Here is a 26973-nt window from a genome sequence, read left to right as displayed (position 1 = left end):
TTTGCCATAAATTACAGTTTTGTGACATTTCTGATCTATGGGTTTTGTTGGGGCTGAATTACCATTTCAGACCTGTGGTGGTTTGAGGCTGTACTACTGTGGCGTTCTGTAGTTATGTCTATGCCTGTCAGATTTATACATGCCAACACTACTGCTGTTTACCAGGGCAGCGTGTCCATCTGCACATGCTGTCATCTTTGACTCTTCCTCTTTGCCTGTTTGTTTTGCAAATTGTGTGGCTGATGCTCCTTAAATTCCTGCACTGACCACTAAGCCTCCTTGGATCTGTCAGTCCTCTGTCATGTCTGACACATACTACTAATTATGTCATTTCTAGCTGTATTTGAAATCCTGATTTAAGTCTTTTTTTTTTTTTTTTATTGTGGAACTTCTGTTATTTTGTCCACTTTCTCCATACCTGAATAATTGAAAAGAACAGACAGGAAACAAGTGCTTTATTTCAAAAGGAAAGTCACAAGCAAATAAGTGACAGGCCAGCAAGCGACAAAAGGGACACATACAAATATAAACAAGCAGCTACAGAGCACAGCAAACCCACCAAGGCCCGTAAACGGGGCCTTTCGTGCTTTCAGCTGGCGGCAATGTGAAAAGATCTGTGCAAACAGAGCAGTGGCTTCACCTCCGGAAACTGTGACGTGCATGATTAATTGGGGGGGGGAGACAGCATTTCAATCATCCCCCGCCCCTTACACCAAACACATCCACAAACATTGTTTTGATTGCATCTTACGGCACTGTTTTCGGATTACATTTTCCTATACATCCCACAACCTACAGGAATCAATGCAGGGGTGTAAACATGTTCACTAGTAGTGGCCTGAGAACATAAGTTTTTGTACCTAACCCTCAAAACGTGAACAGGAGCAGCCAGCTGTCAGGCAGGGCCCTGCAATGTAGACCCTGAATCTCTTTCCAAATCAAACCTTTGTTTCCCCTCAAATAACTCAATGTCTCAGGCACACTGTGAAGTGCACGTTAACCCTGGGAATGTATTAAGCTCAATTTTAACAAACCAAAAACTTACAAAATAAAAATTCCATCACCTAGGATTTGCAGCTTGTTGTGCTCTGGTAATGTACAGTAATCATAAAAAGTAACAATATGAAATTAGTGTATGAATGCTAAACCAATCCTTAGAAGATTAACATTCTTTAATGAAAAAGATGAATTGAACTTTGACCGGTTTCATAAAATGCACACCCATTAAAATAATTACTCAGTTTAAAAGGATAAAATGTTCTTTAGTTTGATTGATGCTTGTCTGGGTGTGAAGCAGTAGGGCAAACCAGAACACGTCCAGCTATCATATCTTCATTCGTGGCCGGTAAGCCATTATCTGGAAAACAAGCAGACGTTAAAGGTCCCCCTCTGTCATTTCATCAGTCCTGACGAGTCCCCCAGAAGGGACATGATTTACGGCACATATCCTGCCCACAGATTGTAAGGAAAAGCAAATCTCAGAGGTGCAGAGTCATCATGAACCATCACGAGTGACAAAACAGGGTGGAAGACACCTAATGACTTAGTGCTTAATTTATGGTATAAAATGTGCAAACTGATTGCATCACCAGCCCTTTATTGCCCAGTGACTCTGAATCCCCACCCAGTGGAGAAGGTAGGTAATACACAGGGGATTTAAGACCTGCATGGTAATGCTGCCATCTGCCTGTTGAGTCCACACTCTACACAAAGATACGTATGTTCAGAACTGTGGTACCAGAAACCTCAGCACACTCTTGAATTTAAAAATGCTGGATTTGGTCTAATTAAACTATGTATATTAGTGACACAGGCCTGGCTCACCTTCTTGGCACTGGCGGTGATTTTGGGGGATTTTCTGCAGTTGATCCGGGGGGAGCGGCGCTGTGGCTTCGCCGCATCACTCTGGGGAGACTTCCTGGAGCGAGGGATCTTGCTGACGGAACCAGCGATCTTGCTGACGGAACCAGCGATCTTGCTGACGGATCCTGGGGACTTGCGGGTGCTACTCCGCATCTTGTTGATGCCTCGCTGCAGAATGCTGCTCTTGGCATTCTTATGGGGTGTGTTGTCAACACTGAACATCACCGACTGCCTGCGCTCCGCCTGCGGGACAGACAGACGTGCAGAGTAAACGCTGCCAATCCGGCGCTGGATTTTCCAAAGAAGAAAACATCCCTATCAAATCATATCCTGCTGATTTTCATGCACCCTGCGGAAAATTGGTCTACTTTACTGAAAAAAAGGCCTTTCATGCCTGACATCTTACAGGAGTATTGGGAGATTTGCTCTGAATTGGTCGGGGGAAGCAGCTTGGCATCTTCTTAGCCTAGGAGAGAAAAGAAAAAAAACGTAGAGGGAACATTAGCATCTTCAATCCCCACGTGTAGGACTCTCTCCCCACTATCACCCAAACGTACTTCTGGTGTGTCCGACTCCAGCAAGTTATCGCCTTGGCGCTTCAGGGAGAAGACAGACCCTCCTGCATTCTGGCCAACAACAGAAGCCGGCTTAGGAAGCACGGAGGCACGGCGTGATGCCAGCCCGGCACCAATCTGGCCAGGCAGCATGGTAGAGCGCCGGGAAGCCACGCCTTCCCCAATCTGATCTGGGAGCATCGAGGCACGACGAATCGTCTCCATCGGGTCTCCAGTCCTCAGGTCTTCATCTGTGATGTTAAACAACGGCATTCCCAGGCTTGGCTGCATGGAAATGAGGAAGACGAGTCAAACCTCTCTCTTTTACACCACATTAAGAGAAACACTTCACGTGTTACAGCGTAACCAAATTTAGGATACAGTTCATTACACTCGAACTAGCTTGACTAAAGATTTACATTTAGTTTTTGCAGTGCAAATTAAAGGGCCAGTTCAAAAATATTTTAGAGGGGCTTTAGAGCGATCTATTCATCAAGTTTGTTCTGCTGGGAGTTGCCTAGTTTTGGAGACACCTATTATCTTAAATATAACAGGATTGAATGGCATTTTTTCTGCCATGTTTAATGGGACAAAAAAATACATACATCAACCATATCACTGCGGAGAAGATATCACTAGTGTTCGTATTTTCTGCACGGTGACAGGATTGATGTGTGGAGTTTAGTAGTAGAAAAGTTCCTACATTAAACTGCTCACTACAAAATCTGTGAATTAACCGGGTCATGATTTCTAGTAAGAGACGTTGCTGTGGAATTTTTCTAATGTATTTTTTGCCACTGTAATCATCACAGCCATTCACTCCCATTATATTTGAGGAGACAGACATTTCTAGTTCCAAGAGTAGACAACTCCAAGAGGAACAACTTGGATGGATAGATAGGAGTAAAGCCCATCAAACCATTTTTTTTTCAGTTTTGAGGTGAACTGCCCCTTTATCTGATTTGTTGGAATTCCAAAGCTTTAGTGTAACAAATGCAGCTTGCAGCCGGCCGTTCAGCACTCTCACCCTGGACTCCAAAGGGTAGCTGCTCTTCAGGTGAGGCAGACAGGCTTTATTTCGGGCCTGGAGCTCAACAATGCGCTTCCAGTCGTCTGTGACGTCAGGTTCATTCTCAGCTCCCACACCATACGTGTTAATGTCTGATGGCCCAGAGACCACGGCAGACTGTTACAGAATGCATTTAACAGGATACAGACTACAAAGGAGAGAGGGCACCGTCTGCAGAGGAAGGACTCACTGCGAGGTGGGACGTGGCTGTGAGTAGTGCTGCGGCGGTATCCTGGCAAACTCAGGAGGTGGTCACTGCTGCCCCCAACAGGCTCATCAAAGAACTCCATGGAGATCGGGCGATTCCTCTGCGAGGCAATGTTGGGAACCGATTGGGCAGAGTGGAGACTGGAGAACAAGCTGCTTTCACCATCGACCTCAGCTTTGCCTGGAGTCTTCTGCAAGCGAACGGGGGTGTGTCAGTAACAAGGGCAGCAAAGGTGCAACAGGTCTATAAATAGGTCTGTAAAACACCTGTTATCAGTGCAAAACATGCTGTCACAAAAGTGATGTCAGAGTAAGCAGATCCAAAACACACCATAACGTGATGAGGAACTAACCCTTTCCTGCAAATGTATTAAACGTATGCATGATATATTCACAATGCAAGCCTATACTAAAATGGTCAGTACAGACCAAACTCAAGGTTAATGATCCGCATTAGGAAAATCTGATAAAGTTACATTTAAAATTCAAATGTTACATGAACTTCAGCACATATTTCAAACAAGAGGACCGATAAAATCTTGGGGCGGAGGATGGGGGTGGTGAAGGAGGGGGTGCGTGCCCTTAACCTTAGTCATGGTGGGGGGGGGGGGGAGGATGGGGGTGGTGAAGGAGGGGGTGCGTGCCCTTAACCTTAGTCATGGTGATGTTGATAACCTGTGTGGTCCGCCGGCGGGCAGAGTAGCTCTTCTTGGACGAGTCGATCGCAAGCTCGCCCAGCGACATGATGCTGTTCTCCAGCTTACTCCTGGGGCAGTTGCTGGCCATGGGTGTGAAGAAGATGGTGTCTATGGAGTCGTCACCCAGTGCCCGCCGCTTCGCCCTCAGGCGCTCCGAGCTGCGCACCAGCGGCGTGCTGGACTCCTCATGCGCCAGCGGCTTCCTGGCAGCCCGTGGGCGAGACCACAGGTCAGTGCTACACCACGTCACGTGAACATCACTCAAACGGCACCCAACTTCGGCATTAAAGCTAAAGCGGGAGGTGTCACAGTGACGCATGGCAGGTTACCGGGTGGCACTGAGGGAGTCGTCCAAGCAGAAATCCAGGCTGTCCTTGCTGAGGTCTGCTAGCTTCTCACTCCGTTCCTCCTGAGAGGGAGGCTTGCAGGTATTCAGAGTGGTGTCAATCCCATGCTTTGCATATTCCCTCAGTTGCCTGTCAGCATAGTCAACCTGCTCACCCCATAAAGACACAATTGTAGGAGGGGTAAGGACCCTGGCTACTTAGATCATCTTCGCAACAGCTCCTCACTCATGTCTCAAAACCAAAGGCGACCGGGCTCTCTCTGCAACTGCCCCCAGACGTTGGAATAATCTCTCGTCCAACGTTAAGTCCTGCTCTTTGATTGTCGAGTTTAAATCTAGACCCACCGTTTTCTCCTGATCTCTGCTCAGTTTGAGGTTCTACTAGGGTTTTGTCAAGTCCACTATTAAGTTACTTTACATTTCATTTTAATAACTGAATTTTAATTGCCGTCTTTTCTGATGCTCCTTTTATTTTGCCTTTTTTCATTTTTTTATTTCTTGTACGTTTTCATGTTATTTATACACTTTACTATGTATGTAGTATTTTTCAAATAATTCTTTCTAAACTAGAAAGCACTTTGGGTCAACTCCTGTTGTTTTTAAATGTGCTATATAAATAAATGACTTCAATTAAGGATGGAATAAACTAAGCTTGCAAATAAATGACAGTGTGAAACCCCCAGCATTTGTCTGACACCCACCTGAGCCTGCAAGCTGTTCACTTTTAAGGCCAGATCTTTCTCTGAGAGCTTGGCCTGATCCAGCTCTATCTGCAGCAGCTTCATCTCACTCCTGAGTACCTTCACCTCCTGATCTCTGCTCTCAAGTGTATTCTCTAGTGTTTGAGCCTTCTCCTGGACCTCCAGCAGCTGCTGCTTCTTCCCATTGTAGTGGGTCTTCGCCATCTGAACCTGAAAATTACATACCGAATGTCTATTAGCACAAAAGCAAAACAACAGTCTTCAGAGGATTTATAGCCTAAGACTCTTAAGGCATTATCCATTCTCCATTCCTGACCTGAGCTTTGCAGTGTTTCATTGCTTCAGTTTTCGCCTGCAGCTGCTCCTGAAGATCACCAATGAGCCGCTCGTTCTCTGCCTTACACTCCTGTAAGGGGAGAAGTACAGACAGCTCCTGCCCAGCAAGCTTCAGCTTGCTCTCCAGGGAGACCTTCACCCGTTGGGAAACCTCCTGCTCCTTCACCATGGACTCCTTCATAGACAACAGCGTTTGATTCTCATTCCTAAGCACTGAGAGCTGCTGCTGGTGCCACTTATTAAGATGCTCTAGTTTGGTAGTGTGTGTAAGGATCTCTGACTTGAGCTTCACTATAGTCTCTTCCATTTCTTTCCTTTTCAGATCCTCAGCTTCTATAGCACGAATCCGGAGCGCATCCCTTTCCATTGACTCTTGCCTTACGACGTCAAGCCTTCGAATGTCCTCATTTAATTTTTCATTGACCCGTTTCTGTACAGCAGCAAGAGAGGTAGCAGTATGAAGCTGTTCCTTCAGCTGGGTTACAGTGGATTCCAACTCCATATGCTGAGTCTTGATCACATGGTCCTTCTCATTCATTTCATTATGCAATGAGTCAAGTTGGGATTTCCTCTCAGAGGCAAGAGTTGATGCCTCAGTGACCCGCTCTTCCAATTCCTTATGCTGTGCTTCTTCAACCTCCACTGCTCTAATTCTCAGCTTCTCTCTCTCTCTTACCTCTTTATGCAGCAAGTCTAGCTCTGATTGCTTCCCAGAAGCAAGGGCAGATGCTGTCCCTAACCGGGCTTGAAGCTGAGCAATGCTCTCTTCCAGTTCCTTATGCCGAGCCTCCATTTCTGCAGCTTGGATTCTCAAGCTGTCCCTCTCTTTCAGTTCTGCATAAAGTGATTCCAGCTGAGAGTCCTTCTCAGACGCAAGAACAGATGCTGTCCCTAACTGGGCTTGAAGCTGAGCAATGCTCTCTTCCAGTTCCTTATGCAGAGCCTCCATTTCTGCAGCTTGGATTCTCAAGCCGTCCCTCTCTTTCAGTTCTGCATGAAGTGATTCCAGCTGAGAGTCCTTCTCAGAAGCAAGAGCAGATGCTGTCCCTAACCGGGCTTGAAGCTGAGCAATGCTCTCTTCCAGTTCCTTATGCCGAGCCTCCATTTCTGCAGCTTGGATTCTCAAGCCATCCCTCTCTTTCAGTTCTGCATGAAGTGATTCCAGCTGAGAGTCCTTCTCAGAAGCAAGAGCAGATGCTGTCCCTAACCGGGCTTGAAGCTGAGCAATGCTCTCTTCCAGTTCCTTATGCCGAGCCTCCATTTCAGCAGCTTGGATTCTCAAGCTGTCCCTCTCTTTCAGTTCTGCATGAAGTGATTCTAGTTGAGAGTCTTTCTCAGAAGCAAGAGCAGATGCTGTCCTGAACCGGGCTTGAAGCTGAGCAATGCTCTCTTCCAGTTCCTTATGCCGAGCCTCCATTTCTGCAGCTTGGATTCTCAAGCTGTCCCTCTCTTTCAGTTCTGCATGAAGTAATTCTAGCTGAGAGTCCTTCTCAGAAGCAAGAGCAGATGCTGTCCCTAACCGGGCTTGAAGCGGAGCAATGCTCTCTTGCAGTTCCTTATGCCGAGCCTCCATTTCTGCAGCTTGGATTCTCAAGCCATCCCTCTCTTTCAGTTCTGCATGAAGTGATTCCAGCTGAGAGTCCTTCTCAGACGCAAGAACAGATGCTGTCCCTAACTGGGCTTGAAGCTGAGCAATGCTCTCTTCCAGTTCCTTATGCCGAGCCTCCATTTCTGCAGCTTGGATTCTCAAGCTGTCCCTCTCTTTCAGTTCTGCATGAAGTGATTCCAGCTGAGAGTCCTTCTCAGAAGCAAGAGCAGATGCTGTCCCTAACCGGGCTTGAAGCTGAGCAATGCTCTCTTCCAGTTCCTTATGCCGAGCCTCCATTTCTGCAGCTTGGATTCTCAAGCTGTCCCTCTCTTTCAGTTCTGCATGAAGTAATTCTAGCTGAGAGTCCTTCTCAGAAGCAAGAGCAGATGCTGTCCCTAACCGGGCTTGAAGCGGAGCAATGCTCTCTTGCAGTTCCTTATGCCGAGCCTCCATTTCTGCAGCTTGGATTCTCAAGCTGTCCCTCTCTTTCAGTTCTGCATGAAGTGATTCCAGCTGAGAGTCCTTCTCAGACGCAAGAACAGATGCTGTCCCTAACCGGGCTTGAAGCTGAGCAATGCTCTCTTCCAGTTCCTTATGCCGAGCCTCCATTTCTGCAGCTTGGATTCTCAAGCCGTCCCTCTCTTTCAGTTCTGCATGAAGTGATTCCAGCTGAGAGTCCTTCTCAGAAGCAAGAGCAGATGCTGTCCCGAACCGGGCTTGAAGCTGAGCAATGCTCTCTTCCAGTTCCTTATGCCGAGCCTCCATTTCTGCAGCTTGGATTCTCAAGCTGTCCCTCTCTTTCAGTTCTGCATGAAGTGATTCCAGCTGAGAGTCCTTCTCAGAAGCAAGAGCAGATGCTGTCCCTAACCGGGCTTGAAGCTGAGCAATGCTCTCTTCCAGTTCCTTATGCCGAGCCTCCATTTCTGCAGCTTGGATTCTCAAGCTGTCCCTCTCTTTCAGTTCTGCATGAAGTAATTCTAGCTGAGAGTCCTTCTCAGAAGCAAGAGCAGATGCTGTCCCTAACCGGGTTTGAAGCGGAGCAATGCTCTCTTGCAGTTCCTTATGCCGAGCCTCCATTTCTGCAGCTTGGATTCTCAAGCTGTCCCTCTCTTTCAGTTCTGCATGAAGTGATTCCAGCTGAGAGTCCTTCTCAGAAGCAAGAGCAGATGCTGTCCCTAACCGGGCTTGAAGCTGAGCAATGCTCTCTTCCAGTTCCTTATGCCGAGCCTCCATTTCTGCAGCTTGGATTCTCAAGCTGTCCCTCTCTTTCAGTTCTGCATGAAGTGATTCCAGCTGAGAGTCCTTCTCAGAAGCAAGAGCAGATGCTGTCCCTAACCGGGCTTGAAGCTGAGCAATGCTCTCTTCCAGTTCCTTATGCCGAGCCTCCATTTCTGCAGCTTGGATTCTCAAGCTGTCCCTCTCTTTCAGTTCTGCATGAAGTGATTCCAGCTGAGAGTCCTTCTCAGAAGCAAGAGCAGATGCTGTCCCTAACCGGGCTTGAAGCTGAGCAATCCTCTCTTCAGATTTGTTATGCAGAGTCTCAGTTTCTGCAACTTGAAGTCTCAGGTTCTCATGTTCTCTCTTCAGCTCTTCAAGTTCTCCCTTAAGCTTTTCAGCAAGTTCTTGCAAGGAGGTAACCTCATTTTTCAGGGCCTCTTTCTCCAATTTACAGTGTATGAGGGCATCGTCTGACACCTTCATACTCTGCTCCAAAGAAACAACCCGTTCCTGCTCAGTAGACAAATCCCTTTGCAACTGCATAACTTGACTAGTCTGCATTTCAATGGAAGAGGCCTTCTCCTCTAACAGTCTATGAGCATCAGATAACCTAATTTCAAGAGTAGATATGGCTTGCTTTTGCTCCTCATGCCTTTTCTCCTGTAGATCCTGAAAAGCTGAAGCCTTCTCTTCCCCAGAATGGATGCTCTGCATTAATGAATTTATTTCTTCCTCTTTTGCCACCATTGCCATTTTCAAGAAGTTAACCTCCTTGTCCTTTACAACTATTTCTTGTTTGTACATTAAGCATCTGTCTTCTTCCTGTTTAAGTTGTCTTTGCAGTTCCTCCCTTTCAACTTTTTCATGAAGACAAAAAGCCTTTAATTCTTCATCTTTGTTAGAAAGCTTGGTCTGCAAAACCTCAATTTCAGTCTCCTTTTGATTTGCGGATTCTTCCAACTCATTCATCTGAAAGCGCAGCACTAGAAGTTGTTCCTGCCGTTTCTCAATACTGGACTGCAGATCAAGCTCCATATCATCTTTAGCTTTCTTTACAGTTCCCAGTTCCATCTGAATTTGCTTCATCTCCTTAGACAGAACCTGCATTTCGTCATCTTTTTTTGCTAACTCGATAGCTTTGGCCTCCTCTGCCAAAATCACCTTGCTTGATAGAGCTTCAGCCTCTGACCTCAACTTTGATGTTTCTGCTTCTCTTTCCTTGATTGTGAGGAAAGCTTGATCACGTGCAGCAGTTAGTCCCCTTTCCACATCTCTGCCCTCCTCAATCAGCTTTGCCATACTGGCGTCAACCCGCATTTTCTCCTGCTGCACTTTGCTCAGTTGCTGGCCCAGGTGCTGCATCTCCACAGACATATTCTGTGTCTTCTCTTCAAGCTCCCTCATTTCCTCCATCATTTGGGATTTGCTCTGGAGCTTAGCTGCAAGGGTCTCTTTATGTTTGCTTCTCTCCACTTCCAGCTCATCCCTTAAACCTTTAGCACATTCTGCTGCAGCAGAGAGTTCATCACGAAGAGCTATATGCTCCTCAACAATCTTTTGATGATCAGCCAGCTTTCCTTCATAAACTCCAAGGATACTTTCTGCTTCATGCAACTTTCTCTTCAGAGACTCCACTTCTTCCTGGTGGCTGGCTCGTTGTGCCTCACTGTCCAACTCCAAGCCGTGACATCTAGTTCTGAGATTATCCACTATAGCTTCTATAGATGAAACTTTCTGCTCAAGTTCTTGCTTTTCTTTTCTGAGCTCTGACAAGAGAGACCGCTCCACACTCTGTTGTTCTTCCAGGAGTACAATCTGCTGGTTCAGCTTGCAGGCAACCTCTTCTTTCTCTTGCTGAAAATGCTGATACTCTGTGGCAATGGCATCCCTTTCCCTGGAAATGGTCTCCCTGGCCTCCATCAGCACCTCCTGTTGGCGGGAGATCTCGTGCCTTTCCCGAGCCCACTCCTCTGCATTAGAACGTGCTTCCTCTTCCTTTGAATTCAGAACAGAGCCCAGGTGATCTACCCTCTCATGAAGTTCCTGGATTGTTTTCTGAGCAAACCGTTCCTGTTTTTCCATCTCCTCTGTCAGCTTCTCCACCCTCTTCCGTTCCACATCTACTTTCTGACTGAAATTAGTCACAGCCAACTCCCTCTGCTGAACAGCTTCTGTCAGAGATGCAATATCTGCAGTTAAGGCCTCGATCTGTGCTTCCAGTGACACCCGTTGCTCCCTTAAGGCCTGTTCCAATGCCTCTCTCTCACCCCGCTGGACAGTCAGCATTTTATTCAGCTCAGATACAAGCTCTTCTAAACGAGCTTTCTCAGCCTCAAATTTGGTCTTTTCTACCTCATACATCATTTCGATTTCTTTTTTTTCCTTTTGCAGTTGAATGATGATTTCTTGAAGCTGAGATAGCTTATGATTCAAGTCAGCAATCTCTTGGTTTAGTCGTTCCCACTATTAAAAAAAACAATATAATTTTAGACACAAATCATGCATCTGGAAAACACCAACTCAATAATTCCAAGATGGAGTTAATGTAGACTATTGCAATACAAAATGAATTACCTCCATGATGGGACCCATGACTTCACCTCCCCCCAGAGTTTCAGCCTTTGCCTTGCTCAGTTCATCCTCAAGAATGGAGATCTTCCCCTGCAGAATCTGGATTTGCTCATTCAAGTACTCCTGGAGAAGGAAAACACCAAGCGGCTGAATCAGCGACATAACTCCTGAAGGTACATCAAACAAATAATGACATAACAGGAATCACTCCCTTCACACAGGGCAAAACAAGCAGCCAATAAATATCTTACCTTTTGAGAGAGAGCCTGGCCAAGTTCACTCTCAAGAAGACCTCTCTTACTTTCCCATTCCACCTGTGAAGATTCCTGCTCTGCACTCAGTTTCTGCACAGCTGCCTCAGCACTTGACAAGCGAGAAAAAATCTCTCGCATCTGGAATGGGAGGAGCCAAGAAACCCATCATCTTTAACCCTCTGGGGTCGAGTGCATCATCGGTGACGCAGCATACTTTTTGTGTCCATTTCAGTTTATATCTCGCTGAAATCTTAATGTAGAATCATGAAAAAAAAACGCTGGCTAAATCTGTAATCTGTCATCTTTTCAAAACGTCTATTGTCAGAAGTATTAAAGTTTTTAAAATTAGATTAAAATCGGCAAAAAAGTAAACCATGTCACCTTACTTTGTTTTACCTGCATCGGGGGCGTGTAGTACCGCTCTCACCCGAAGATCGCTATTCACATTCTAAATAGCCACATTAGCGCGCATTCAAATCGCATTCGCATGGTAATATGATAAACAGCGCAACGGTGAAACGCGATCCAGATACATCCCAGCTATAAAAAGGGGGGGACGTGGCCAGGTGACAATGGCTCATTCATACACATGAAAGTTGATACATATTCAATGAAAGGAGTCAGAACTAGTGGCATGAGTTAGATTTTTCTACACCATTTAGTCATCTTCATGTAGCCAAGACTTTGGTGATCAGATATCTGGAATCAAAACAAACTGCCAGCATTGCGTACTATGTACAGTGGAACCTCGGATAACGAGTAACGCGGTTTACAAGTATTTACAACACGAGCAAAGATTTTTTATAAATTTTGACTTGGAAACCGAGCAAGTCCTGGTTTACGAGCGCCAAGTATCATCAAAAATCATATGGCACACATGCGCTCCTTGTTTTTCTTGTTTTTACGTGCGCTCGGCTTCAAAACAGGAAGCGTATGCGTGTGCTTCTTGTTTTGACGCCGAGCGCACGTCATCACAACTGAACCAATGGTTATTCACTTTCTCACGCAGCGGAATTGTGGGTAATCGTCTCCCATGCTCGGCCTCAGTCGGCATGCCTCACTCGTATAGTCAAAATTTAGTAGAAAAGCACCACCTGAATAAGGGCGTAGCAGTGCGAGCGATAAATCTGTTTAACGACAATGCAATGTCCACATTTTTGCGAAATCGAAAAGGAGGCAAAAGAGGCTGTCATTGGATGGGTTCCTTGTTAAAATCGCACAAACAGAAAAAGATTCCAGTCAACAGATAGCAGTGATTCCGTTAATTATAATGAAAGTCGTCCTACAAAATAACCCTCCTCTTCTCCTCTCGTCTCCCTCACACCATCCACGATTCTTTTCAAAGGTAAAGCGCAGGTTAATTTGTTTTATGTATTTTTACTTTATATTTTGTATTAATTTTTATATGAATATTTTTGAGTTGTGGAACGGATCATATGAGTTTCCATTATTTCTAATGGGAAAATTCGCTTTGATATACGAGTGCTTTGGATTACAAGCATGTTTCCGGAACAAATTATGCTCGTAAACCAAGGTACCACTGTACTTTTATTATGTTTCTGCAAGTGTTCCAAACTGCATTTTGCAATGTCTATACTTTGATGTCAAATTACAAACTTAACAAAAATTACATATTTACAATATACAGTAAAATAGTTCATTGTAATGGCAAAACAAATATACAAGAAATAATTTGCCATGAATTAAGTTTATGATTTGAAGAAATGTGTGATCATGCCCCAGTCAGTGAAAGTGTGTTTCCTACCCCTAGACCCCAGAGGGTTAATAATCAGGGTTACTGCATTTTGACTTGGAATGTGGTTATTAGTTAGTGCTCTGCATGTTTTACCTGGACAGAGAGAATTCCATTTTCTTCTGTTAAGTCATCAATCTTCCTCTCCATTTGAGTTTTATTTGTTTTCAGTTCTTGGCATTGCTTCAGAACATCATGCAACCGAGTCAAGAGCCTGCAGATAAAACCCAGTTTACCCAGACTGGCCCACGCATTTCTCAGTTCCTCACTGCTGCACCCTTTCCAGGTCTCCAGTTCCTCCTCACCCTTCGTTTTTTCTCTGCAGCTGCTCAATCTCCTTAGGCTGTTGCTCTTGTTCCTCACTGTCCCTCATCATTCTCTGGACTCTGTGTTGAAGCTGGGAAACTTGCATCTCTGTGATAGAAGAGATCAAGCACAATCCCCAGGGGAGCACCTTGAAGTATCCTGCACATGCCAGTATACAAATCAAACAGCAATATTCTGGATATTTCCAAGGGCTGGTAGATAGTACATGTCAAGACACTCAGAGGCACTGAATAAGTCCTAAACAAACATATCAGACCAATCACACTCTCACAAGAGCCCTAATGTGTGACAAGTCAGTCTCCTCCAGACCGTTAACATGCTCACTAGCACGAGTTACAGCATCACAAAACCATACCCCTCTCTGTGATGACCTGACTCCTGCTGGCCAACTCTCGTTCCAGCTCATCCCTCATCTCCCTTTCCTGGACCAACTGCTTCTGCAGTTTCCTAAGCCGAAACTGAGGCGTGTTTAGTACATCCTGTATGGGTGACCTGCAAAAACAAGAAGTACCTCTGTGAGTGGCAGGGTGCAAAGCACAAAGTATTAGGCAAGGGTCACAGTCATCCATTAAGTAACACAAAATCTATGAATCAGGAAGACACCAGACCAATACTTCAGTCGGAGGTGCAATGATTATTCGACTTAGTCGACCAAAATCGATGACCAAATTAGCCAAATAATTTAATAGTTGATTAGTTGGTGACGTCATCACGTGTGTTTCTAGCGCAAACTCAATGTTTTGATATTACTGCTCACTAGAAAGAAGTTAACCAAAGCACGATGGTAGCTTCGAAAAACAAAAAACCAAAAGTGTGGGAGCATTTCACACTAAACTCCAAAAAAAAAGGTTGTCAGTTGCACAATTTGTAAAGCTAACATTATCTGACATGGGAACATATCCTCTACAATAGAGCATCTGAAAAGGAAGCACGTCAGCTCTCTGAATTAAAAGGACTTATCGCTAGTTAGCTAATGTTAATATTAAAAGCCATCCTACTTCATGTTACGAGCTGTAACATTTTCTGTTTTGAAATGCATATTCTCTTGAATTGTTAAGGAGTTGGATAATGTCAGCATTACACCTAACGACTTCTGAAGCGATTTCACTGTTGCAGAAACATTTCCATTGTCAGACAAAATCATGAGAGATTTGCTGGAGTTGTAGCACACTCCCATCATCTCCATCATTAGGTGGTCAAAATAGCCGTCTTAAGTCAGTCTATCTAGCATCTTGACATTCCGATAAAATCAAATGTGTTTAGTATGATCTTGAATTTTAAGTCATAATTCATGCAATTAGTAATGTGGACATTGTCAACAAGACATCCTACCTCTCCTGGAACTTCCAGGAGTCTCCCACATATTGTTAGCGGCTCTCTGACTCCCAAAATGATAGTGTCCCAGAAATTACTACTGTAGTTTTTTGACAGTGAGCACACGCACATGAGTGTGTGTTTGTGTGTGGGAGAGAGAAAGTGACAGGCGTACCAACAGAGAGAGAGAGATCTGCTTTGTAACAGCCTATACCGTTATACTGATGTCATGTGTTGAATGTTGAGTGTATGTGTGTGTTTTAGTGGTGTGGACCGATTCAGCATGTGTACAGTATGCGCAATTTTGCCTTAAACAGCCTTACATGCTGGCTTTCCTCCATTTTAATACAGAACTGTGATTGTAAAATTTAGTTGCAACGGAGTGTACATGGACAGCAGAATGCACAAAGCACAGAATGCACATTTACATCCTTATTGTTAAAATTAAAAATTTAAATTTTGAAGGATTGTTTGGTTTACTTGATTTATGGAATACTGAAATCTTTTGGTATATTTAATTGCTGCTACATTGCTTATCCTTGGTTTTAAATTTTAACAGGATGAATGGATATTGGATTTTTTTAAAAATCTTTTGTATTAAAAGGAATGGTCATTTTTGAATAAACTTTTCAGCTTTATTGTCTTGATTGTTAGCAAACGCATGAAACAACCTCAAGCTAAATTGAAAAGTCAATAGCGGATACCAAATAAGAGTTTCAATAACCGATGGATTAATTAACTATCAAAACAGTAGTTTGTTGCAGCCCTATTCACACACCGTATCAAGCCATAAAATGACTAAAATAGAAGGTAAAACGTTATACCCAACAGAACTTGATGCCACAGTTTTCAGCTCCAGGAACTGAACTTCTGGCCTCCGTCGTCTGGAGAAAACTGGCGACTCCTCGTCACTGAAACTCGAACTGGATGCACTGGAGAAATCAAAAATTGCTAGAGACAGGAAAAATATTACCAGTTAGATACACTGTAAATGTAAAAATACCCCAGCCACTTAAATAAATGTATTTGAAAGGCTAACATGCACATTGTACACAAAGAATCATAGCTGTTCTACATATGAAGTTACTCACACTGCTTTTTGAGAATTTTCTCCAAATTATCACTTAGGTAAAGGCTGTCTTCATTGTTCAAAACGAAGCGAAGTACATCAGCCAGCTCCAACTAGGAGAAAAGGCATGCAGAAGACAGCATGCTGGGTTACAGTACTGCCCTGAGAAGACGGAAAACAAAAACAAAGGGGCCATCTTACCTCTATGTCATAGCCCAGCCTGTCCAGTCCCAGCAATCCGTTCATGAGAGAATGGTACAACAACAGAACGACCACCTGCAAAATCATACATCGAGATAACCAGTACTGAACACATCACAACTGGAAAAAAAATATATATCAGTCCACAAAGAAATTACCTTTGACAGTTCGACATCAAGGTTTTTGCCCAGTACAATGTTGTCCCAGGATACAATGGTACCTCTGTCAGCTTTGTATCTGCAATCCTCTAGAGTGCAGGTAAGTTTTTAGACATATATACAGTGATTACACAAATAGAAATTACACAACTAGCAAGCAATGAACAACCACAATGTTTGACATGTGGCCCTTACTTTGTAAAAATGCAGAAATAAAATCTAATCTTCCCTGCAGGGGCAGCTCCAAGACAGCATCCACTCCTATTTCTTGCTTCTTTCTGTTAGAATGTACACCGATATACCACATTGTCTTAAACATGTACCTTTAGAAAATAATGGTTATTGGTTCTACTTTTGTATCAATATACATCATTTCACTCACAATTTATGTATGAGTTTCACCAGAATGACACCATCTTGTAAGAGGAATATGTGGTCTATTGGACTGTCCAAATGGAGACTGTTTATCTGTCAAAGGTAAAAGAGACACATTGAAAACAGAAAGAGAAAACGTGAAAACAAAACGGCAAGAAAAATGTTTCGGGCAAGTTATAAAAAACATACAGTCGTATGGCAAAGATGGAACTTTACCGAAATATAAAAACTTACCCAGTTCAATAAAGCCTCCTCCTTTTTTCTATGAAGAGCCATCTTGGGTTTCGACTTCAAAACACAAAATTGCAAATAAACACTCTCATACACTGGAGGCTTAACGGGGGTTACATGACAACTTATGCCAAAAGTTGCCATCATCGACCCAGTAAGATTATTTTTGTACCACCTACAGCAGCGTTCTATGACACCGTGACTAACTTCTCGCATTAGCACAGTTGATTAGCTAATAACCATCGGCGAAACATATTTAGGTGCCTTGAATTCTTGATAAAATAAGTATATCGTACCTTTAAAATCAAGCGCAGACCATCAGATGTTCTCTTTAAGTTTCGATTGTTATTTTCATCTGACTTACCAGCAGTTCGCTAAGAAAAACACTATTTCGCCCTCGACATGTAAGACTAAGCAAACGCTCACCCAACTAATTTCTTTTTTAAAATTTCATCGCTGGTGTTTACCCGAACACGATTGGTTGTGCTCGACGACGGATCTATATGATTGGTGGCTTTTTGAAAAACTGCTGGTATCCGCTATATGACGTAGCTTAATTCTGATTAGCCCAGATTTGAACGACGTAGTAACAGGACAAGCGGGAGATGGCACTGTATTTTTGGCTAATACGATAATATATTTATATTCTATAATGTTACGTGATTGTAATTTCGACTATTTATGGAAGAAGGACCGAATGACGTACAAGATGCTTTTTTTTGTCAATTATACACGTTCTTCTGACACAACTATGTGCGACTGAGAAAGCTTCACTACAATTCCCATAACTCAAATATCACCTTGGGAACCGTTTGTTGTGACTCGCAGATACTGTATAAGGTTTGATACATAAAACGACGAGACATGAGGCTAAAGGTTTGAGACATTACCTGGTTGTATTTATTTTGGTCGCTAATGTGTTTATTGATGAAAGGTATTTCAAGGCATGACATTTTCGCAGGAACAGATAGATATTCTCACTGTTCATACACAGTGTGTGTCGTTTGTCATGTTAGCGATCTGAAGTTATTTTATTTTGTTTTTCTTGTTTGCATTCATGTTTTCCCGTTCAGGAAAATGGGCAAAGCACCAGTGGATCTGTCATTCAAATGTATTGGGTCTATAGCAGGTAACCAGCGTTAACGTCCGACATTTTTGGATTTGAACAAATTGTGGCCATAACCAGAATAAGCCATTGCAAGAAGGATGTATGGGAAATATTTCTCATATACCATGCTCCCTACCCTGTGCTTCCTGGTTAGGCTCATAATGGATGAGTGGCTATAAAAAGTGTCGGTTGTTTTTTTTCTCTCCTGATGCATTTTTCTGCCCTGCAGATGTGCTGCACAAAGAACCGAATGAAGGTTTGCGACCCTTGAAGCGTAATGCCGACAATAAGTTCTGCAGTCAAGCTTTGAGACTAAACAACAATTTAATCTCAGATTTAGCTGGGTTTACTCTCACCATCGACTCCCTTCTCAGCGATCCCTCTCATCTAGCTTGGCTCGACTTGTCCTTCAATCACATATCTCGAATTGATAAAGTGAGTAGAGGCCTTATGTACGTTCACACACCGATGACTAAATAGGCATGAGTTTATTTCATAGGAGAATGAATGCACTGTGGTAGTAGGATGTAGTGTTGTAGTTCTCGAGACCGGTCTTGGTCTCGAGACCGGTCTCGAGACCAATTTTTTGTGGTCTCGGTCTTGTCTTGGTCTCGACTCTATTTGGTCTCGGTCTTGTCTTGGTCTCGACTCTATTTGGTCTCGGTCTTGTCTTGGTCTCGGACATAGCGGTCTCGATGGGATGGGGAAAAAAAGAGAAAACTGCACATCCTCACAGAACAGTATCATTATTTATTACGCGCCTCAATTCAAATGCAACCAGTCAGATGCATCCATTTCAAAAACATTACATTTTATACATTTTCTCCACGGACACTGCCAGTGCTTCACAGTCCACACACATCATACACATCGTATCATGCATCGGCAAAAAAATGTCCGAAAATGTCCGCGAAGTCTATAGCATAGTTATAATTCAAATAAATTAGGTATTTTACATTGCTTAGAAAGCACGGTCTTGGAGGTGCAAGTCCATCTGGAGGCTCATTCTCTTCAATTCAAAGCAAAGGATCATTACATAGCTGTATTCATAGCTTACCCGAGGCCTCTGTCCCTGGTATAAGAGACTTAATATGAACATCTTTCTGGTACATCCCATCTCTTTCCCTTGACGAGGTCTGATAAAATGTGTATAGGAGAGGATTGCTGAGAATATTATTTTCCATCAGGTCTCGTAACTATGACAAATCTGGGAGATTTTAAATGAGAGACATATGGACATACGGACAATATAATTGAAAAGATAACATGAATTTGATTTAACGAGTAATGACACTTTACAGCAATGCCTTTTTTCTCTACATTTGATCTGGGTAATGTGATGTCGATTCTAGCCCTAGTCTGTTTTCGGTCTTGGTCTTGGTCTTGTTCTCGACCAGTCTTGGTCTTGGTCTTGGACTTGGTCTTGGTCTTGGTACCCTCAAGTCTCGGCAGTGTCTTGGTCTTGATACCCTGCGGTCTCGGCAATGTCTTGGTCTCGGTTTAGGCGGTCTTGACTACAACACTAGTAGGATGTTACACAGAGTAGCTGGGTAAAGCAGCACTGAATTATCAGCTGTTGACATCAGTGTAGATGACATTTTATTAATAATGGTAGCATGAGTTGTGTGAATTGAATTAAGGTAAGGTTGATTCTGTAGATGTTTAAGTAACATATAATTAGGTTAGAACCAGAATCTGGTTCTCTTTACCAGGCATTGACTGAGCTGCATGAACTGAGGGTCTTGTATCTGCATGGCAACCACATTTGCAAGCTCTCTGAAGTGGACAAGCTAGGAGTGCTGCCTTTCCTCCACACATTGACACTGCATGGAAATGCAGTTGAGAATGAGAAGACTTACAGGTAGGAAAAAACACTGTTTAACAAGCCCAGCTCATTTGTCATGGTATAGTTCATAGAAATAGCTGCCGTTAACACTGGCCTGTGCTGCAGTTAATATTATGTAGAAACATCATACAGTTGTGCTCAAATTGGAGCAGAACAAAACTTTAATGCAGTGAGTAAGAATTTGTTTTGACCACAATGTGCATTTTGCCAGACTGCAGAATATCACACGTGTGTCAGACCCCTCACTCACGTCCATTTTGCTTCGGTTTTAGAGATCATGTGATTTCAGTGCTGCCACATCTGAAGTCTATGGATTTCAGTGCAGTGACCAAGCAGGAAAGGATTATGTCTCAGATCTGGCACAAAAAAATCACCCTGAGCAAGACCAAGAGAAGCCCAAACTGAGGCAGAAACTGTGCCGTTTGTAACCATAGGATGACCTTTTGATGCAAGTTTAACCAGAGGGGCATTTTGTGTCGTCATGTGACTAATAAAGACCTGAAATCATTACAACTCCCATCTTCAGCTCCATTACTTTTATGTTGAGATGAGAAAAGTATGTAACGCTTTACATCAACTGTATATTCATCATGCCTTTATAATGCATTCGTAGAACATTCAATTCACCTTCATAAATCATAATGCATTCACAGTGCATTCATAGACCATTCATAAGCATCATGTAAGTATACTTTAACATCCTAAAAAACCTTGATAGCTTTAACTTACATTAATAGCAAACATATTATTATTAAAAAAGATTATACAATACTCCATCCATTAGCCTCTTAATCCCAACTGGGGTCACAGGGGGGACCGGAGCCTATCCTGGGAATGAACCCTGGGCAGTCGCCAACACCGCAGAATGCACACACTCAACTACAGGGCCAGTTTAGATCAATCAAACTATCCCGCACGCTTTTGGACTGTGGGAGGAAACCAGAGCCCCCGCAAAAACCCACAGAAAGGACACGGGACTGAACCCAGGTCCTTCTTGCTGTGAAGCAGCAGTGATAACCATTGCGCTACCGTACCAATTATCATGTTTGTTATTAATGTATATTACAGCTGTGATGTCTTGTTCATTTAAAGTATTATTAATGGAATGAGAGTATACTTACATGCTGCTTATGAATGCATTATGATGGGACAATGAATGTTCCATCCATCCATCCATCCTGTTTTTAAGGCTGAGCCCAGACACCCTGCAGAGGAAACTCATTTCTGCCGCTTGAACATTCTATGAATGCATTATGAAGGTGCAGTTAATGAAAAGCATCCACGGAAAGTATATCCGTGTCAACATCATTTATCATCTTGACCTACCTTATTTTCCCCTTATTCTAACAATCATATAGTACAACAGTATCATGAAAGTCCCACAACAGATGTATGTTTGACAATCGAGTAAAAATGGTCCCCATTTCATATGTTCCATATCATCAAAGCATTTAAAAATCCAGACACAATGTTTCTGAAATATTTTAATACATACGGTAATTAAACTGAAAAATGATATTAACAGAAATTGTTTTTGGTACTAGCCTATGAAGTTAACAATTCAGATGGTAAGAGACAACTGAATAACAAACAAATATTAGCACACGGCAAGAAGCAAAATGTCGAAGTTCACAGCCCCACAGTAAATCCCTTTAAAAAATCACACAAATGTGTTTGCCTTTGCACTAGGTATCTGCTTGCACTCAAACCAAACAGCAGCATAAATAAAAAGAAATAATTACAACAGCATTACCTAATTACCAGTCAATTGGAAAACCATAGTACTTGCTGAAATGCATTTTATAATGTCATATTTAAAATTCATTCTACTCTAAATAAAATTGACCAGGTGAAAATCTTTATTAAATTAAAACCGTGAGTGTGAACTTTGGGGCCCTCCAACAGTTTGATTTGAGCAGACACTTTCACAAAAAGCACCATCCAAATCAAACACTCCCAAACAGAAGGCACAATAGTGCCCTTCACTATTTTTCTTTTAAGGAATCAAGAACATATTTACAATTTCATTCTGTAAGCTGTCACTGATTAGGTTAACCATTTGGAAGAATTGTACGCAATGCCTGTAAACCACGGAGACAAGGGAAGAAAATCTGAGTATCTTTTTACTTTCCTCCCAACGCTGGGCTGAGACGAGGTTTGCTGTCCTCCCCCACCCTCAAAAAATCAGAATTGTGACCGTAGTGTGAATCGAGTTCTGCGATTGGTTAGTGGCAGAAAACTACATTGATGGATTCTAAGCCTTTCACTCGCTGGGAAACAGTCGGCTTTCGCCAACAGCACCTTAGCATGTTAAACCACGGAAACAGAGCCGTTTTTCAGTTACTGCCACACAGATGGTAGTAAACCAACATTAGTGTAGGGCAAGGTGACATTCTAACACCAATTAAGTTTCAGAGACTGTTGGACAGTCTTGTCTAGAATATTTTATTATCAACCTTAACTGATCTTAAGAATGTTCTGGTTTATATATTTCTTTTTTTAAAATAACATGCCTTCAGTGTGTTTTGAACACTAAAATTCAATGCAAGCTTCTGGGGGAGAGACAGGTTATTTATCATTTAACAGACATATTATGTTAGGTACAAGTTGATAGAGTCGGGATGTTTGGTTTCCAAGTCTTCAGCTGTTGCTGCTCCTGTAGTGGCAGTGCTGATAACTTGAGCACATGGAGGGGACAGCAGAGGATGCTGGGAGGACAAAAACAAAAGTAGCAAGGAACAGATCAGGGGATTGCAAACTGGACAACCAATTCTTCCTTTGCATCCACCTTGATCTGTGAAATTGCACTGTATGCATAGGCCGCTATCTTCGAAACCTGGGGAAAGGATACAAAAAAAACATTTAAAGTCTCTTATCCAAATGGCATTTCAATGCACCTTTAAAACAGATATTTAACACTGGAATGGGTTATAAATGAGTCCCATGGGAATCTGATGCTGCTGTCCTCACCTGCTGCATGTCTGAATATGGCACGAGATCACCTGCAAGCACCTGATGGGGCTGACTGGTGAGGGCAGGAAGCGGTGGGGGTTTCTTCAGTGACAGTGTATTACTCAACACTGCCAGTTTCGTACTGCAAAATAAATAAAAGACATTCTACTGAAATGTAATAGCAGAATTTATATAAAAAAAAATATTGCTATTGTTCTAAACTGTCTGAGGGAAAACACACGTGCCAGAGAATTTCCCACTTCACAAACGACTTGCCTACCTATACTGCCGTGCTTTATCCATGTACTCATGCTGCTCCATTCCTTGGGAGTCTGCAGCCGAGACATCAATTATATTCCTGTCAGTCAAAAAGGGACAGACACTGAGTCAGTAAAATGTGCAACCAAAGGAATAAGACTCATCGGAGTTCCTCTTGTTATAGTTCCGCTTATGACCGTACAGCGCTGTCTTGGTGAGGATAGACGACAGGAGAGCTTGCTCGTCTGTTCGCGCCGAAGGCAGGCTGGCGCAGTTTCGCTCTGTTCCATTGGACGGTTTGCTGTCCGGGTTTGGATGGGGGATCAGCGGTTTCCTTTCATCTCTATCCTGGGAAATTGGGACAGAAAGTGCCCTTATCAGTCTGACCCTTGTTACGGAGGCAAACAATTTGCTCCGAGGTGTGAACATGTAAGTAAAATAATCCAACCGTAAATCCCCGCAGAGAGCATAAAGGGCGACATTGAATGGCTGTTTTTCGAGAATATTGTAGCTACATACCTCGATCTGGATTAACAAAAGTAGACAGTGCATTCAAAATCAATTCTATCAACTTGTCTTTAATCTAATAATTCAACACATGTTAAAGGACAGCCATTACGCTAAGGAAATATAGGCAAGACTGTAGTCACCAGTATCACCTCAGCAAAGATAGGACATTTAGCACGTTTCTGGGGTTTCGAGATAATCGGTAATTAATCGTCACAGATACAGGTTAATGCAAAAAATGAAATTACAGACCAAGTTCATTTTTGGGCAAGGTTTTCATGCCTTTTTTTTTTTACATAAATATAAAATGGGACACATGATATAACGAAACAAGCAAGACAAAAATTACGTCTCGATCACTGATCAAAAAGCCCAGCAATATTTATAAAATGCAGTCTGTGGCGCATTGAATTGCTCAAATAGTTGAACAGCAATCTCGAAACTTTGCCTGCGCCTAGGCCTGTAGCTAACCAGCTAACAAAAACAACAAGGAAGACTAACTAATAACACAGCTCTAACGTCGTTGTTTTATTACGACATGGGGTGCCAACCAAATAGCAATCTCTATTAACTAGTTTTACTCTTTGCAACCCATCAAGACGCAATTCAGTGAATAGTAAAGTGCAACACAACCCTTCTGAGCGCTAATTAGCAGGCTGGCTAACTAGCCGACGCTACCTGCTCCGTGGCCTCGGTCTCGCTGCTGTAACAGCAACCCATGATCTCCACTGGGAGTTCTCGGCTCTCTGCCAGGCAAAACGAGCCAAATATCCAGCTTTCTCCTTTTCTGTCGTGTTATCCGGAACGAAGACAAAAATAAATTCCACTCCGAAGCTCACGGAGGGGAACGCTTTTCTTTCCCTAGTCTTGTTTCCTTCCCTATCTTATCCAACGAAGGATCCTAGTCACATGACAGCTGTTTAAAGACAAAAGCACGTGACATCCGGCCAGTTTGAAGCTGCGCACATTCTATTTACAGACTCCTATCACGTGATACCAAGCGAAGACGATAACACATGCTGGACTCCTGGGTGACGCCATTCGGGGCGTCATTTCAACCTATAGGCAGCTTTATACAAGCTTTGGGTGCTTGTATAATTGACAGCTCGTCGCCCGCCGCTTGTTTCGAAATGTCATTACTGCTTTTGCTTGGCGTCAACCTACTTTACAGAACTACAAAGCAAAAATCATGGAAAGTTCAAAGAAATCACGCCGTTGCACAAAAATCACTTAAGTTCTAATTATAGGGAACATTTATAACCCTCAATAAACTTGCGTGTTTTCTATTGTCTGCGAAACAGGATGCGCTCCAGCCTTTAACTAAGCACCCCGCTGCTATTAAGACGTAATATACAGTGGCAGTGTCGCTAAAATACCCATAGATAAAGAGAAGATGGAGACTTTCTAAGTGTTTTAGGTCGCTCGTCGACATTAATATAGTGCAAGAAATTTAAGGCACCTGAACTGGATTTTATTTGGATTGGTTTCTGTTGGTAGTTTATGTTGGACTGTAAATTTTAGACAATGACTTCGCTGTTAAGGGTACAGATCGCAGGTTTGCCATTTTTCACAGTTTTCTCAACTGGCATCGTAATTCAGTCCGTATCCGCTGCTGCATTCAGTGCTTTACAATCGGCGTGCAAACCTATTCCTAATACACTGAGTTTGTGTCATGACGTTGGGTACAAAGATATGCGACTTCCGAACCTTTTGGGCCACGACACCATGAAAGAAGTTCAACAGCAGTCGGGGTCCTGGGCTGCGTTGGTTTCTAAAAAGTGCCACCCAGAGACTAAGAAGTTCTTGTGCTCCCTCTTCGCTCCCGTGTGTTTACCGGATCTCACGGAGCCAGTCTGGCCATGCCGAAATCTTTGTGAAGACGTGCGGAACGGCTGCCTGCCGGTAATGAGCACTTTCGGGTTTCCTTGGCCAGATATGTTCCACTGCAACTTGTTCCCGAACAACACAGACCTGTGCATACCAGCAGCCGACTCGGTGCACAGCAAAGATAACAGAAGAAACCACGACCCAGAATCAGAAGGTTCGTGTTTTATATAATTTGCACAATTACAGTTTGCTGAGAATGTGAACTTGGGTATCCCATTTGATTCCAATTTATATGATCAATCTCGTTTTCAGATATAACAGAATTATTATCAAGATTAAGTTGTGTACTGGTACCCCCAAACAACTGCATTTGTAATATTATGTTATAAACCAGGGGTGGGTAATCTTATTCGCAAAGCGCCGGTGTGTATGCAGGTTTTTGGGATAACCTTTAGGTCAGCTGTTCAAACCTAGTTGTGGGGACTCTTCAGCCAATCAATCCTCTTATTAGTGACCTAATTAGGGAGTTGCAGCGAAAGCCTGCATACACACCGCCCATTTGCGGATAAGATTGCCCACCCCTGTATTAAACAAGGCGCATTTCATCCTAATATTTTATAAAATTCCACACCATGTGCTAGTTGTATGTGATGCCTGCAACCTAGCAGCTGAAGGGGAGGTGGGGATTAAGAAAAACTACTGCAAGAGTCGTTTTGGTGAGTTGAAAACAAGATCGACAAACTTGTAACGAAACAGGAGTCACATTACTTGTGGTAACTAAGGGGGCACTGTGTAATAGATGCCTCTATTAATAAATATTTAACACTATGTGTAAAATAATATAGCACGTAAACCTGACGATGATAGCAGTTAGAATATGGATGGTTGAATGGGTGGATGAATTTGATAACATAATATCTACGCTGATTCATCTCTCGGAGTCAATATCGTTCGTTAATATATTTTACTTCTTCAAACAGTTGTAAGTTTAAAGGTGGCAGAGAGCTTCACGGATGGACCAGACCGCAAAATTGTGGCCAGTGGGCGGAGCAGAGTGCTGCTGCGAAACGAAGATGGTGTCCGGATTGGCGCTGTCGCCGAGAGCCAGCTCTGGCTGTTAGAGGGAGCGAACTGCAGCTGTGAAGAGCTGGACAGTCCACTTTCAGGATATCTTCTTGGTGTGGGGGACATAAACGGTAGCAGGCTGGTCCTCACCCGTCTAATGAAGTGGCTCAAAGCAGAACGAGAGCTGAAGAAGTTCATGAAGAGTCTGCAGAGAGTACAGTGTTAAACTTCACAGCAGTCTCGAGGGGTTTGGGACTTAAACCCCTAATCATATTAGCAAAGCTGGCTCTTTTTAGATCACTTTTACAAATATCATTACCTTGCTAGGAAGCATAACTTTTTTGGCTAAGGTATCCTCTGCCACGCTGGGACCTCCCATAGCTTCAAATGTAGGACACAATTGTTGAATATCTGTGTGAAGTCTAAAATAAATAATTATGCATATATCTGTGTTTTAACCTGATAGAAAAATAAACAATTTAATGGACAATTGATGTGTCAGGGTTCATTTTCTCTTTGTTTGTGAACAGCCAGGGGGTAATTTGACTCGCATAGGAATCTGATCCTCAGTTGCTTT

At 43.1% G+C, this 26973-nt stretch overlaps 4 protein-coding genes across 11 annotated transcripts; 2 read left to right on the top strand and 2 right to left on the bottom strand.

The window, feature by feature from the left end:
- Window positions 1-438: 438 nt before the first annotated feature.
- On the bottom strand, window positions 439-17300 carry numa1 (nuclear mitotic apparatus protein 1). Of its 3 annotated transcripts, none has more exons than XM_072701311.1 (24): window positions 17130-17300; window positions 16837-16890; window positions 16610-16695; window positions 16423-16505; window positions 16228-16316; window positions 16070-16144; window positions 15891-15981; window positions 15624-15750; window positions 13841-13977; window positions 13464-13572; window positions 13255-13372; window positions 11403-11543; window positions 11155-11274; window positions 5755-11043; window positions 5439-5648; window positions 4721-4884; window positions 4369-4594; window positions 3677-3884; window positions 3445-3578; window positions 2421-2702; window positions 2270-2329; window positions 1825-2106; window positions 1664-1703; window positions 439-1357 (listed from the first exon to the last, which is right to left on the bottom strand). In XM_072701311.1, exons 2-24 carry the CDS (start codon window positions 16876-16878, stop codon window positions 1263-1265), a joined length of 8208 nt encoding a protein of 2735 aa, XP_072557412.1. In that variant the 5' UTR covers window positions 16879-16890; window positions 17130-17300; the 3' UTR covers window positions 439-1262. The 3 variants fall into 3 exon arrangements, with proteins under 3 accessions (XP_072557412.1, XP_072557411.1, XP_072557413.1); XM_072701310.1 differs by having other exon boundaries at window positions 4345-4594; window positions 17130-17299; XM_072701312.1 differs by lacking the exon at window positions 1664-1703 and having other exon boundaries at window positions 4345-4594; window positions 17130-17299.
- A 99-nt stretch (window positions 17301-17399) lies between these two features.
- On the top strand, window positions 17400-20300 carry lrrc51 (leucine rich repeat containing 51). Of its 6 annotated transcripts, none has more exons than XM_023792598.2 (6): window positions 17400-17709; window positions 17907-17962; window positions 18171-18197; window positions 18276-18376; window positions 19654-19802; window positions 20060-20300. In XM_023792598.2, the coding sequence occupies exons 2-6, from the start codon at window positions 17911-17913 to the stop codon at window positions 20190-20192; spliced, it is 462 nt and encodes a 153-aa protein (XP_023648366.1). In that variant the 5' UTR covers window positions 17400-17709; window positions 17907-17910; the 3' UTR covers window positions 20193-20300. The 6 variants fall into 6 exon arrangements, with proteins under 6 accessions (XP_023648366.1, XP_072557875.1, XP_023648362.1 ...); XM_072701774.1 differs by having other exon boundaries at window positions 17400-17713; window positions 17897-17962; XM_023792594.2 differs by having other exon boundaries at window positions 18171-18376.
- Window positions 20301-21256: 956 nt separating this feature from the next.
- lamtor1 (late endosomal/lysosomal adaptor, MAPK and MTOR activator 1) lies at window positions 21257-24411 on the bottom strand. Its single transcript, XM_023792600.2, has 5 exons — window positions 24183-24411; window positions 23200-23345; window positions 23020-23097; window positions 22758-22881; window positions 21257-22623 (listed from the first exon to the last, which is right to left on the bottom strand). The coding sequence occupies exons 1-5, from the start codon at window positions 24222-24224 to the stop codon at window positions 22531-22533; spliced, it is 483 nt and encodes a 160-aa protein (XP_023648368.1). The 5' UTR covers window positions 24225-24411; the 3' UTR covers window positions 21257-22530.
- Window positions 24412-24505: 94 nt separating this feature from the next.
- On the top strand, window positions 24506-26886 carry LOC111833781 (secreted frizzled-related protein 2-like). The gene is made up of 3 exons (XM_023792373.2): window positions 24506-25545; window positions 25973-26047; window positions 26312-26886. Exons 1-3 carry the CDS (start codon window positions 25029-25031, stop codon window positions 26620-26622), a joined length of 903 nt encoding a protein of 300 aa, XP_023648141.1. The 5' UTR covers window positions 24506-25028; the 3' UTR covers window positions 26623-26886.
- Window positions 26887-26973: the final 87 nt, after the last annotated feature.

This window comes from Paramormyrops kingsleyae, chromosome 17 (genome assembly GCF_048594095.1).
Source record: "Paramormyrops kingsleyae isolate MSU_618 chromosome 17, PKINGS_0.4, whole genome shotgun sequence".
Taxonomy (NCBI): domain Eukaryota; kingdom Metazoa; phylum Chordata; class Actinopteri; order Osteoglossiformes; family Mormyridae; genus Paramormyrops; species Paramormyrops kingsleyae.
This window is presented reverse-complemented; position numbering and strand designations above follow the sequence as displayed.